Below are 15,934 nucleotides of genomic sequence, written 5' to 3'. Positions count from 1 at the left end.
GACACGACTTCGACCCCTTTTCTCCACTTATATATTTGAATAATTGTTTTAAATCAATCGGTTCTGTTAATTTTTAAACAACTTTTTAACAATTATAATAATATTATTCGTAAAGTATCAAATCGTATTATATTTCATGAAGTCATATTCATTTTCTATAAAGGAATTGTGATATTTATAATCTTTCATATATAAATCTAGAATTCTTTTGAAAAGATATTTTATAATTATTCGATAATAAATAGTGATAAAAAAGAAAAATACCTGAACTCCTCCAGCTCCTACGATGAACAATAACTGAACCATGAAAAGTGCTGCCAAAAGATTCATCAGGGTCGTGCCTGCCAAGCTTCTTAAATCGGAGAAGAGGCTAAAACACAAATAAAACAGTCAATTAGTAAAAAAAATTCTCTGCGTTACAGTTTTCTTGACATGAAATTTTATTCAGACTATGACAAAAATAATTTAAATATAATTTTTTCCCAAGCATGATTTATCTTTAATTAAAAAATAACTAAACATTTTCAAAAAAGTGTAAAAAATAACCGAAAAGAAAATTATTTGGCTCACAAAATATTAAATTCTTTTGAGGTCCAATAATAAAAGATCATAAATAGCCCATAATATCCTTCAAGGATTACTCATGAATTATTCTTATTGGGATGATAACGTAATATAAAGAGTTGAGAGATTGGGGAAATAAACGTAATAATACATTATGTCTGCGCGATAGCACTTCACGTTTGTGAGGAAAGATAGATAGATCGCGAGAGTCCAACTTATTTATTATTTATCTATTTGGGAGCAATTATACAAAATTATACAAAAATTATAATCATATCTTTATTAATTAATATAGAGGTTAAAAATATCGCGCATTTATTTATTGCAATCAGAGCGCAAGCGAGACGAGACGAGAGTCGGTGGTGCTCCTAAATTATGGATTTGTCCCGCTTTTCGGTTGCCTACAATTAAGTGTCGCGAACCGTTCGTGCAGTCGTCGTCGTCGTGAATAATTCGTCCGTCCCGTGAATAATTCATAAATCGCTGCCGAACGGCTTCTAGTGAGAGAGAAATCCATCGCTGACGGAAACAAAGGAACGATCGCGACAGAGGGACAAGTTACAAACGAGAGCTATCTCCCTCTTCTTCTATCTCAAAGAAGATGCGAGGTATTCCGGTCAAAGAACGGCTACCGCCGGAAAAATGCGATTAATAATAAGACGATGGGCAAGACTAAGAATAACGAGGTTAGCCGGCAGCGAAGATCGAGTTCGAGGTATCACACTTGAAAGATTACCGGTAAAAATTGTCGGTAAAAATGCAGCCATTAAACGATATATCTAAAGTGTGGCAATTTATTTAATATCTTGGTAAAACACTATAAAAAGAGAATAGAAAGAAAAAGAAATGCAAGAAATAGTTCAAGAAATAGTTGGAGAGAAATAGTTGTAGTTGTAGCTTTACGGGATACTTTCAGGAAGTATTGTAATTGTTTCGCGATGTTAAAACTACTAATTTATTCTAAATACTTAACTTTGTAAAATTGTCAGTTTCGTAGGAAAATTTTAAGACTTCATTGTGCGGTATATAAATATAAATATGCGGTTTTATAAAAACTGTACAAAAAAATATGAAAGAATATATAACAAGAAAATTTTTTTTATTATATATAAAAATTATACAAATATATATGCATACTTTCGAACGATAAAATGTTTTTGCCTATTCTCTTTTGAAACGGAATGTGTATCTCATAAATACATCGCGTAAATTCACATTAGTATGACGAGAAAGAGCACAGACTTTGCGAAATTTGTTTGATTTATTCATTTGCGTGGTATCGATATTCAGTTTATGCTGAGGGAATATCGGCATCTCTTTTTCTAAGTCGACGGCTACAAGCGAGAGGCATAAATCCATGTTATACGTACATCGTATACATGTACCTAATATATCATCAATATGAGAACAAACCGTGTGTCCTTTTGCGCGATTTGTCTTTTCTTTATTAAAATTATTTAATTAAATTAAATAATTTTAATAAAGAAAATTAAATTCCGAAACGATTCAAGAACTGATGAATTCATCGCCTTTGCGAATCCGCCTTTGCGGATCTCAATCTCGTATACTCAATCGTATTTCCGTATGATATCCGTTTGTTGATACTTTTTATGATTGATTTGTATGTACAAATCAATCATGAAAAATATAAGAATAGAGTGTATAAGTATAAAAATCAATAAAGAAATAATATAATAGCAATTATTAAATATCTGTGCTTACTATATTAAAAATTAATCAAAAAATAACGTATTTAAATAAAAATGGATAAAATCTACATTTTCGATATCCTCATTCCAAAATATAAGACAAATAGAAGACAAAAGCTTTAAATGATTTTATACGATTAATTACTAATTAATGTATGTATTATTCTAACATTACTATATATATATATATAAAATATATAATTATATAACATTATTATAATTATATATCATTAGCTTTAATGAAATGTGAATGTAAACGAGCTTTCCAATCGTGCTTTATACTATTAATATATTACAAATTACCGATTTAAAGCGGCCTTGACTGAAACGGCAATGAAAAGCTTAATGATTCGCTTCCTCGACTTTTGCATCCGTCAGTGCTTTTTTTGCTTTCGCTTAGCATTGAAAGTTTTATCATTTTATGAATTATTCACAAGGATGGACGCGGAACGAGAGATTCGCGCGTAGAATTTCCACAGGGACAGTCGAAACTCACCTCCGCAAATCTCTGGAGATTTTCCTTAGAATCGCCCTTTATTTCTTGTCCTTTAACGAGAATCATCTCACGCAAAATTCGATTATCTGGCGGTAGCTTCGTAATTATTTTACCAGCTTTCTCATCTGACTCATTCATCTTATAAATATAATTTAATTCCAAGTTTCAGAAGAAATTATATCTCAAAGTCATCGAAATATTATTTGTATCATCAACACGTATTCGCGCGTGTGTCACAAAATTAATTTGCGATATTAATTTTAATTGATTTTGCTTATGAAATAATATGTATATGTAGAATTGATTAATTATTGATTTCTTTTTATATATATGAATAATTTATAATATAAAAATGCGCATCTATCTGTTTCGATATGAATATTCTATGTATGTGTTTATATTTCTTATATAAAAAAATATTATTAGCATTTAACAAGTATCGTTAATCTCAAGTAACATGTGACGCGAATATTCATAATATGGTATATAACGGAAAATAACTCGGTGTATTCACCGAGAAATAGCTTGAAAGTTGCGCAATAAACGTCCGAGGGTTTTCAGTGGGCTGATGCTGATATCTCGAAGGACGACAGCGCCATTAAGGGCATCGTCGCTGATAAGCAGCGACGTTGCGTCGCGATTTATCAAGGCTCCGACAGTTACGATCGGACGAACTTACGAAGACTTCGTTTCTTTCGTCAAACCTAATGACGTACAAACTTCTAAACCTTCTAAACCTTAATCGTTTTAATCTTCAATCATATATCGCGATATATTTAATTATCTATAATTATATTTTGCAGATATATAAATGTCCTGATGGATAGAATTAAATTTCAAACTTTACTCTAGAGTCAAATTTCAAAGTTCGAGCAAAATCCATTTTCGCTTAATTGATGTTTACCAACACTCACGTGGCTGTAATTTGTAACCTAATTTTCGTTTTCGTTTTTATTTATCTTATTATTTATATTATTTCGTAATCTAATTTATATTCAGAATTCAGGCATTTCGGGCAAAAGCACCGAGTCTTCGAGTGGGAGACTACACTAGCTTCGAGGAACTAAGCCGGACTTAGACAAGTTACCCAACACAACTTCACGCCCAAAATTTCTCGATCTTGTTCGCTTTTCCCTCGAGAAGAGAATACGACCGCCTTTACACTCACGGATCGACTTGTGCGAAACTTTTCTCCCTTGTCTACTTGTTCTTCTTGCTAACTAATTTTACGTACTTAGTTGCCTGGAACATGATATACAAAGGGTCATCTAGATCTAAATCAAAGTTGTAGCTTGATAAAAATATGATATTGTTATTGTTCGCGGCGGTCACTGACGCTCTCACTTAACGCGCACTCACTCGCGTTCCGGGATAGGAAGCCGCGCTCGGCAATAAACAACGCCGTTTAATAAAATACGTAGGCTTTATTCAAATTAATCCGCAACAACAATTTGGCGGACACACGTCCGTGTCATCGACACGAGTCATCGCGCCGTACTTTTTTGTACACAAAACAACCGTTGCCCCGGAGAGCGCTTCGCTTCTACTCCAAACGGCGGCGGCTCGACTCCACTCGCGCGGGCATAACAATATAATTACATATTTATGCAAAATAATTGTTTTTGTTTGCAATCTTCTCCTCTTTCTCCTCTTTCTCTTTTTCTCGTTGTTTATTTTTAAGACCAGGTATTCGAAATATTCGCGAAATCCAAAAATACGTGGATATTTTCCGCGAACTTTCATCTCGACAACTCTATCGAAAAGCGGTGAAAGCTAACGAGACAGCTATCCAAGTATTATTGGATATCGATGATAGAAGCCACTGTAATCACATATTCAAGACAGTTCGATCGGATACCGTTTCGATAAAGGATACCACCACCAGGTGGAATTCAGAGGATCGTCAGTTTGAATTACTTCGTCTTCGTGAGATCGCGTTTAAACTGAAATGCCAGGTTGTCGATAGAACGTTGTCTACGCGTCAAACTTGAAAATAGACAATAAAAGAATTTGGGAAGAAGCAACGATATAGAAGATCAATATAGAAATCATCGAAATTTTGATAGCAAAATTCAGAGAGAAACATTCCCTTATATTACGCCTTCTTGGAAATGAGAAATCTATTACCTTTATTATTACATTATGTATCTACGCATTATAAGAAACAAACTATAATATTATAATATGTAATAATTATATATTCGTATATTCGTATATTACATATTATATAAAACTTTTAAACTTTTACAATTTGATAGCGCATACATCATTTTAATATTTCTGTTATGTTTCTCTCTTTAGTCATTTTAGCTCTTCGTCAAATATTTGCATTACTTCTTGTCGTCTTGTCGTATCACAACCTTGTGTAAGTAAGCGGTAAGTGGTATATGATGTTGTTTTGACATCGCAGCCGCCATTAATGATGAACATCGGGGGCTGTAACTTGTAACGTTTTTACTGTCAACGAAGATCGTAAAGAGGCAACTCATGGGTAAAACTCGCGACAACAATAGCGCTCAACTCGAAAAGACATTTCCGAGGACCAGCGGAAAGAAACGGTCGAGCGAGGGTATCCTTTAAGACGACGAGATCTTCTCTTCAGCTCAATGTTCCCTTTTAGATCTAAATCGCGCCCACGGGAGATACAGTTTCTTCAAGTTTGTTCGGCATAAAACTTTCACGCTTGTTAACCCAAATCCTTTCGTACCAACTTTCGTAACAAAGCACCTCACGTGCCTAATCTTGAAAATATGGAAATACACAATACCTCTATGCGATGCTAATGATTTATTGAAAATTGTATCTTCTTATATAAACATTTGTTTAATAATATAAACATCTTAGAATTTAATTTTTTAATTATTTAATTAGATAACATCAAATTTGTCAAACTTAAATTGTTCGATTGTCTTATCTTTCATTTCATTACATTTCAATTTCAAGATTTCTATATAATATATATAATCCTGATTTTAAATAATAATGTTTAATTAATAATAATTTACTTTTATCGACCAAGAGCTGTCAAAATCACTGCTTGAAATTTCGTTTCCGGCACACAGCCGTCGTCATTGCGCAGCTGTCGCCCGCGCGGATCTGTGCTCGCTCCGCCGTTATTTCGCGTCACCGTCGGGACGCGTCGCGCAAACGAATCGAGTTTTGCAGGCACGACGGTTGTTTTTATTACGCGAGACGGATTTGCAATGGAAATCCCGAGGGCCCGATGTTTTAAACGACACAATCGTCGGAAATCAACTTCTAATTTGTCGTTTGACGCATCGAGCGTGCTGCTTTTCGATCGCGCGAATGCGTGAAGTGTAAGATTTTTTTCTACACTGTTACTTAAAAATGTAATACTTGAAAAATAAACTCTTTCACCAAAAAAAAATCGAAACAACAATAATATAATTATATTTATGCCTTTATATAGAAAACTTGTTGGAATCAAATTAAAACATAAGAAATTTCAAAAATAATTTGAAACTTTATTTCTTTCCGCAAAAAGAATTCAATAACGACATTATAAAACATAAAAGAAATGATTTAAATAGTAGAGATACACACACACACACACACACACACACACACACACACAGAGGCAAACAAATAAAGTTTTAAATTACAACGAATTAAATCCTTATCCGTACAAAGTATTAACACTATTCGACTTTACATTATTACATTAACTTAACTCTTTTCATAAAGGGAATAAAATCCGACTACGCCGTTGGATGTTGCATTATTTTTCCAACGGGAAATGCTTGACTATACCATCGGGTCATTGGAAATTTACGATCGCGCGAAGTTACTCAGGAATGCATACGCGAATGTTGTAACTTCAGATCTCATAGATTTCACAAATAGAAATGTGTTGTGAATTTTTCATTTATCTAAAAAGGTCTAATGTACTTTAATAATTGTCGATAAGAATGTTTTTACTTATAGAAAATTAATTTAAAAGAATAGATTAGAATAGATTATTATTTTCATACGCAGCATCAATTTCTTTAAACGTCATCATTCGAAGGACTCGTATTGTATTTGTGAGGAGTACACTTTTTATCGAGGTAACGGATCTGACAATTATATAACAAATTATATGACAATATTGTATGACGTGTCGAATTATGACAGTACATTGATATAGATAAATAGATCTTATATATTTATGTATTTTGACCATAACATATATATTAAGAACATTCATATAATATCCATAGTAATATACATCATAGCTCTATATTCTCAAATGTATTCAAAACATTGACATTTAACATATAGGAAGATAGATTACATTTCATAAATCCGTTAAACTGTTACTCGAATAAATTTCACGATGCATCTGGATTGTTTCGTAAATTCTCAGTCCCGAAGGTGCTTTTGGGATTTCTACGCGTAGTCACCGCACATTATTTCGCGGTACACTTGTCGAGTTAAGAAGTATAAATTGCGCCCGGAACAGGCTTCTCATCATTTCCAGTCCGTAAAGCACGAAGAGGCGAGAGTCGCCGCGCGAGCTTTTGAAATTCAACCCGTTGCGCCGCGTCGTCCCCCCATCTCTTTCGTTCCCATATCACGTTGTCGCTTTATAACCAGCTGACTTTTCATACCCGCTGTGGAATCCAGTATCTCCCTCGTTTTTCTGTCTGGCTATTTTAGCGAGCTTGCACGTATCAATCGCGCACCGAAATTCTTACAGGCTGACACTTCACTTTTGTTCGACGAAGCTAAGAAACTGATGTGATTATTAACTTTACGGTCTTTCCACAAAGACCTTGCGCGCTTTAATCTGATGAAACTTTACGTAATTACAAAGTGATTTACAAAGTCGGATATTATTAAGCTGCTATTATGAACGATCAATCCAATCAAGGAAATACATATGTTAAGGAAAATAACGAACGTCCGAACGTCCGAACGAATATGTTAAGGTTTGGAAATAATCTTTTGAATAAATAATTTAAATAAGATATAAAAAATTAAATTGATGTTGATATCAACGAGAGAAGATACGGACAATTCTTTCGAAACTTCATTTCGTTTTCTTATCGAGGCAGAATTTCCAATATTTCCGGAAACTTGTATAAAAATGCAAAACGGAAATGCCGTGCTCGTGCTTCGTGCTGTGCCTGCGCGAGCTCTGATCCGAAAGATAAATATTTTATTTTCGCAAGAGCATACGCTACCCATTTTATTACGGCGTGCGTAACATTTACCATAACTCTCGTAACGAAGGAAAATCTCTCTCGTGTAGATCAACACGCTTTCGTGTAGTTTACATACGGGATTACTATCCGATAAAATTATGTACATATACACATACATATGTACTAGCGTAAATAATTGTAGAATTTCTCTCTTAGAGATTATACATTACTAACAAAAATAAACAATAAAACGGAGAAAAAATAAAATGGAGAAAAACAGAAAAATACAAACGGATGCATAATAATACGATAATACTTTGTTAGCGCGCGTCTCATTAAATAAGTTTTATTAGTGTATTTACACACGATCTCTCATGAAGAGTTAACATGAGTGGCATGAGTAATTAAAAAATAGCTCAAAATCAGCATAAAACAAATCTGTCAAAGATTTTCTTAAGTTTTCTTAAATTTTCTCAAGTTGTTTCATAAAGCGATGCTGTGCAGCCTGTTCCTACTTCTGCCACCGCTCGGAAAAAGAGTAGATGGGATCGAGATGAACATAAAAGTCCTATATCATTTTGTGATATTCGCAATAATAATCGAGATATTAATTATAAAAGATCACCGTATTAGTCCGGCAATGCCCACCGGCAAATGCAAGCGCGCGGTAAGATACTGCGTGAGGAATTGTTTACTTCAAACGGCAATAGCTACGCACGAACCGCTTGATTGAAGTAAATAATTTCTCACGCGTCTATCAACAATGATCGCCGGGCGGGAGTATCTTCGGAATTCACAACGGACGTAAACGTTGTGAAAAACATGGTCGACAAGATGGTCGGAGGGTTGCAAAAACTAAGTTCCTGTCTGTCAAGTGTCGAGTGCTGCTATACCGAGATCCGAATTTTTTCGGATAATAATGATATAAGAGACAAATTTTATTCTAACAAGAAAAATGTTGGATCGTTTAGATATAATATAGTTATTATAAAGAAAAAATAGCATTTCGCTTTGATACATGAAAAATTACAACAATCTTAAGAAATCTTAAAATCTTTCAAGAAATTTTTGCACAGAGAAATATTATTTCACATTTCTCAAAGAGTAATGAGGAAACGGAAATACGTAAATGTAAATGCAAGAATTGTCGTAAAAAATTACAGTATCAGTTATAGCGCGGTGTGTCGTAATTAGAAGCCAGTTAAGCGTTAAAATGTAAATTCAGCAAGAATAAAATTGCAACCATGCAACAAACAATGCGTGCGAGAGACGCAATTGGAAAGGACTTTGCAGAATGCGGCTTTTGTCTTCGTTGCGATTTTTTGCGCCAAGTCCATTTTCAATGTCGCGATTAATGAGCGAGAATGTATAAGTATAAAAGGGCAAGTCTTGCGAAATAAATCTACGGAGCTACAAGTGGTTTCGTAGCAACAATCGAGCGTACGCTGTTTCGCGAAGAGAAAAAAAAATCCCAAATGCCGATTCAGAACTTTGCTCAATACCGCGACATAAATGCAATTCAAAATGCATATTTCAGTTATCTTAAATATTACTTCACGTTTAAATAATTCATCTGCCATATCTGACAATTTCTGAACTTAAAATTTAATTTAACATTTAGCATTTTTGAATTTAAAGTAACTTTTCCTCCTAAACTAAAATGTCAATTATAAATTCAATGGGAAAGAGAAAAACATTAAAATTAATGAAAATCAATGTTTCCGCTCTTAAGATATTTAATATTTATATTATATGTTATTTAAAAACTAAGAATATAATTCACGAAAGGTGCACTGTTCGAAGAAATTCGCATAGTATGGTATAATAAAATATTAAAATATTCATATCTGCGTTATGAAAATTATGAAAATTATATTATAAAACGGATATTTTACTCGCAACGATAAGAGCAAAGTTCGACAGTGCGAATTAACGTGAACGGAAAATACGTGGAGAGAAAATATCGTGACGTCGGATCTTCGCGGCTTTCAAACTCTGTGAAATTTTCCTCACGACGATAATCGTGGCCGAACTTTTGATAATTTAATTCAATTATTATCACGACGCTCTCCCGACGAGATACAATGCGCGGAATCTCGGGACTACCTCCGCTAATGGACAGAAGCATTTCACGGTTTAACGTCAGCTTCCATTAAATCCGTAATATAATTCCCATGTGCCCCGCGTTATCGCTCGGGGTGCTATTGCGCTGTGCACGCTTCTTCTCCTATATATCTCTTTGTGTGTGTGTGTGTGTGTGTGTGTGTGTGTGTGTGTGTCTTGTTATATGTGTACTGCATTATATGTGTACTGTTAAGACTACAGAGTTCGTTACGTTTATTTAGGAACCTCAAAAGAAAAAACGAGCGCCTTTATTAACGTACTTCTTATTTGCACTTGTTTAAAATTTTCTTATTTCAGTTTTAATAATATATACATTATATACACAGAAAATATAAATGGGAAATAAATGAAAGGAAGGGTCATAAAATTTTTAGAGACGGCTCTCCTTGTTGACATTATCAAGAAATTTATATAATCTTATCTGTGGAGAAACTTTTTTTCCAAGTCATAAATTTACTCGCGACTTGAAAGATTTCAGTAGAAGAAGTCAACGCTTGATCCTACATCTCTTCCACAAGGAATATGATTATCAAAGATATATTTCTTATACTTCTTATATTATCATAGATATATTTCTTATCCACGTAAATTATTTGAAAATTACTAATGTAAAAATTACACATATTACCATAACGAATTAACATTCGTCAAGCAAGCAACTTTTTAAAAAGTTCATAAAGACTAAAAAATTTATTCCGCGCTATTTACATAAGGTAATGCCATTACGGAGTTGTCACGTTAAAAAACTAAAAGTGAAGTGAAGTTCCCGTCGCGTTGTTTACGCGCTGACATTCGGGAGCCAACACTCAAGTTTATTTCGCTTCGTCGCCACCTCGAAAAATCCCTCTAAGATCTTCGCCACGTCGCGAAGGAACCTGGGTCAACGTTGTAAATTTAAAAGAAGTCCAGCGAACTTTTGCGAACGTTTGTCGTTGCTTTCCAGCGTATTGGAATTCCAGAATGCGAGCCACCAGAGCGATCTTTATCACTGTCATTACGAAACTTCGTTCAGCGAGCTTAAAGAATCCCGTAATATTGCCGAGTCAGAATTTCGATAAATGTTTGTTCAAACTTATATCTTGCTGATCATTCAACTTACTGTAATTCACTATATCTCGTATTATAACATCCATTCTTAAAGATTGAGGAATGTATGATATTATAATGAATATTAATTGCTTAATTAAGCCGAAGAAAATATTATAATATCCTTTCACTCCAATTGATTGTATTACAATATTTTATAAAATACAATAAATAGATGAAAAGGAAATATGGTTTAATATTGAGGTATTAAATTTAACAGCACCACAATATAATTCAGAATTAATAACGTGATATACAGATAAAAATTCCCAATAAGCTCATCTATCAAATATTTACCTTACCAACGCGCAATGCATTTGCGATGTCAAATATTTATTTTCGCCACAAAGAAGGCTTATCATATATTTGGTCAAATGGTCCTGCGTTAATTATACTATCGACTCTCGACCAGATATGTGACATATTTATTTACTGAACGTCGCTCATCGTATTTTTGTCTAAAAATAATACATGCAGAAATCATCACGTGATATTTCGTCCGATATTTATTACGAAACAGTATCACCAATAATTTTTCATTTTTATTATCTTTGAAAACATAGTTTACAACTCTATCTTTAAAAAAATAAAAAGATTTTAAAACTGAACATTGCAAGTGTTCAATCGCTAATAAAACTGAAAAATGGCTCTTCCGTTGTTGAATCTCGAATATCACGGGCAGTCGAACCATTTATAAGACGGAAGTCCGCGATGGATTGGCGGATCTGCTATTAATTAGGTCAGGAGCCAGTCGGCTTAACAATTCTGCCCGGATGCTGGCAGATATCGAGTGTGCTCTAGAGAAAGGGAAGAGAAGAGAAGGGGGGGAGAGGAGGAGGGGGGAAAGGAGAGACGCAACTAAAATCTTGGCCGGAAGTTAAAACCGATCGAAGACAGTTAAGACCGATCGTTTCCAATCGCGAGCACGCGATATATCATATCGCCATATCCCCGGATGATTAAAGCTTGGAATTGGCTAAACGGTATCGTTATTACCTAAGCTCCAGGAGATTTACGAGGCATTGTGACGTAAATAAGATGATAAGCCATTGATCTTTACATATGAACTATTGTAAAATAGAAAAGATTCTATGATTCTATAATTTCACAACTATATACAATATAATAATAAAAATAATAATAATAAAAAAAAAAAAAAGAAACAAGAATTATTCGTTATAAGAATTTTCTCTTATTAGCGGAACAAAATAATGTCCGACAAGATGCAAAAATTTTCCTCTTTATTAAACTGCGTATTTTGTGACGTGGCATACGTGGCTAGAAAACGCGGCGGATCGATTCACGAGTCGGGAAACTTACGTTTTGCATAAAAGCTCAAGCGCCCCGAGGCGATGGCAACTTTCTTCTTCAACGTTCGTCTTCATTAAAGTTCGAAAGGTGAAACTGATAAGAAAATTACCGGGGAAACGGGAAGCATACTCGTCGGAAAGTGGACTGATCGCAAGCACTACAGGCGATTCACCAGCTAAGAACCGCCTTTCGCGGAAATGCATCGTGCAAGATACATTAACCGACTGATAACATTCCGTGACGTGAAGTTAGATCGTATCAAGAGAGAAATAATTTAGCATCATGGTGAATAACTCTTGCACTTAGTGCACTTAGCATCCGAGAAAGTAATTCGTTTATCTCTAAATGCAGTTTCTGGAAATTCTCAGCGATTAATTTTTTCCCCCATTTTATAATGTTTATTGTGTAACATTGTTCACACTCTGTATTTAAAAGATAAAATAAGAACATTCTATTTTTTTCAGTGAAGTTAAAATCTCTCTTACGCATTATACATATTTGAATCGAACTATATAAATGTTTTAAATTTATTTCTGCGATAATAAAATGAATAACTTATTTCTTGTAAATAATTGAAGTAAAACTAAAGCAACATAAAAAAAAATAAAAAAAATAAAAAAAAAAACTTAAATTTGGCACCTTCAATTTTCATGAGCATTTTATGAATATTTAGATCATATCTCTTCGATACAATAAATCCGTTTCTATGGAAATACAGTATTGCAAAATTTAACAACCAGGTTTGCATAACATAAATACAATTAAAATGCAATCCTGGCTCTTGCCAGGAATTTGGCCGGAAAATCATTTCAAATTTTCGTTCGCAAAGACAAAGAAGAAGGGAAAAAACAGTGCGTCCTTGACCTTTCATCGATCCAAATGTACATAGATGATAACGAGATAAGCAGGCCGTACATTCCATTCCTTCCTTCCTTCTGCGGCACGCGAGAATACGCGAAAGGATTTTATCGATCTCCATAGTCGCTCGTCCGACTTCGCGTTTGTGATGCAGCATGAATTCTAATGGCGTGCCGCAAGTCTCCGCAAGTTGGCGGTATTGCACTATGAATAATTATCGCCTGAGCGCGAGACAATTAATCCGTCAGAACGAGCACACCGATTCGCAATGACGGCGATAACAATCGATCGTGCAAAACCAAGCGTAGACGTCATAAAACATTACACTCCATTTATTTATAACTTTAGCACGGAATCAATATATGAAATTTTGTTTTACACGGATATTTTATTAATTTTCATGAACATACATTGACTTACTGCTGTTTATCAAACTTGCTTGGTACGTTAATGAAAATTGTGCCCGGCATGACGGAACAATCCGAGAAATAAATGCGACGATTAAATATCAAACGAAACGTGATGAAAAATGTCAAAGAACGTCCAAATTAATTTTCTAAAAACTGCGTCGCAAAACGTCGCGTTGCAGATCGACCGCGATATTGCAAACATCATATAGATGATAAACTATGTCGCGATGCGACAACATAGACGGATGTGATAAAAATGCGAAAAGCTCATTATAAGAGTCGCTTTAATCTTCTTCAGATATCGTTCCCTGATGCATTTCAATTAATTAAGGCCAACCGTATCTCGCTTCCCCTCGCCTTTGTTTGCAGCGAGACGACAATGACGACGACAACAATGTGCACGTGTACGATGCTTACTATCATTTTTCCTTCGCTATTTTCTATCTTACGAGAAAATAAATAAATGAGCAGAGAAATTCTATCTATCTTTTATCGAGGTGATTTATTTTTGATTATTAGAATTATTTTAATGAAAAAATTTTGATCCTCTATATAAAATTTTGTAGAATCCTCTTATCGCTTCGTGAAACTCAAGGTAGTTACAATAGAAGCATAATGCGAAATAAAATTAATGATTACTTCGCGTTCTGTCTCATGGAGCAAAGTTTATCGGGATTTTCGCCGAAAATTGGACGGCTTTTATAACGGATCTCATGAAATCCATTGCGAATGTGAAGTTGAACAATTCTGCAGTTGTTATCGGCACGAGTAATAATTTATGCTGTGATAAGTGCACCCACGATAACTTTCATAGTAAATCATGGCGTGGCTCGCCCTAGAATTAGCGGCATCCTGTACCTTCACGCGCGGCTTTCAGCTTCGAAACTAGGTTTCCCTTTAATTAAGCGGGGAAATGATGTCGCGCCTGACGCATGATAATGATGCAATTATGATAACTTTTGTATCTTCGCGAATGATTTTATCATTCCTGTCGTCTATTTCGTCTATTTCACCTTGCTTTGAACGTAACGAGCATTACGATAAATTCCCGGCGGTAACGATAATTCTCTACGGGAACAAATTACGCGCGTTAATTACACGCGATGGATCTCTGTAAATTTTATTCGTGCTGCAAAAAGAAGTAATATAAAGTAAACGAGAAAAAATACAAATACGAATATACATATAATTATAGTATTTCATTTAAAAACAGATTTATTATATGTCATTATTTTTATATATAACATTTATAGGTTCTATTATATTGTATTCTGCTTTTTGCATCTGCAATAATTAACAAACTAGAACACTTTTTATAATAACAAATTGATGTCATCAAATCGATAGAATATGGCATCGATAAAATTGGTTCGAAATTGCATTTTTTTATTATTACGATGACATATACTTATGGCGCAAAACGTATGCCGCAGAACGCGTGCTTTTTGAATTTTGAGACTATATAGCTAGCTAGTTCAACTCTATGCGATACGTCGCATACATGATGCCGCAGCACGGCACGTTTCGTTAGTCTCGCTCGCAGTATGCGGCCAATTTCCGCGGTGAAATGCCAAAGTCCGTTCACCGTACATGTACAGTTGCAAGCGTTCATCTTACAGGAAAATTGTTACCGAGGTCTTCTTTTAGGTCTTCTTTAGTCTTTACCGTCGCACGACCAGCTCGTAATATTATTATTATTATTATTCACGTGTCCCACTTTTGTTCATAAATGTACGACCACGAGATGAGATTCTGTCAAACTTTTTTCGATTTCTGATGGATCGTCTTCGATCTAATTGAGATAGATCCTTTGGTCTATTATCTTAATTGGACTGGTTACATCGACAGCCTTGGTTAATTAACTCCAGCAATATCGTGTCTTCCCTTAGGTCACACTGCTAATTGCATAGTGGCTCAGTGATGCGAGAGACATTAATTTGAATTTCAAGTTAATCTATTTATGCATAATAAAAATCTGAAGTTTAAGATATTTTTATTACTTTCATAAATTCTAATTAAATGTTTAAATATCGTTAAAACTGATTAGCATAAAGGTTAAGTAATTAAAATAATATTCACAAGTTTTAAATATCATAGTTAAAAATATGTAAAAATTAGTATTTAAATTAAATACTGAATCTAATAGATTTAAATCTTTCGTTATTTATTTTCATATTTATTTTCCTTATTTATATAAATAAGTATCTTTTTACATATTTTATTTTATGG

At 34.2% G+C, this 15,934-nt stretch overlaps 1 protein-coding gene across 2 annotated transcripts in view; it reads right to left on the bottom strand.

Annotated features, from left to right (window-relative positions):
• Positions 1-15,934, bottom strand: part of LOC105424793 (adhesion G protein-coupled receptor E3) — a 69,227-nt gene that overhangs the window by 31,540 nt on the left and 21,753 nt on the right. For both annotated transcript variants that reach the window (XM_089073128.1, XM_011635223.2), the window contains one exon: positions 265-370. In XM_089073128.1, the coding sequence (XP_088929254.1) occupies positions 265-370 (106 nt within the window). The remainder of the gene's footprint in view (positions 1-264; positions 371-15,934) is intronic.

The sequence above is a fragment of the Pogonomyrmex barbatus genome, unplaced genomic scaffold, assembly GCF_055798465.1.
Source record: "Pogonomyrmex barbatus isolate J1 unplaced genomic scaffold, ASM5579846v1 scaffold14, whole genome shotgun sequence".
NCBI lineage: Eukaryota > Metazoa > Arthropoda > Insecta > Hymenoptera > Formicidae > Pogonomyrmex > Pogonomyrmex barbatus.
Note: the sequence above shows the minus strand (reverse complement) of the source record. Positions and strands in the feature narration are given on the sequence as shown.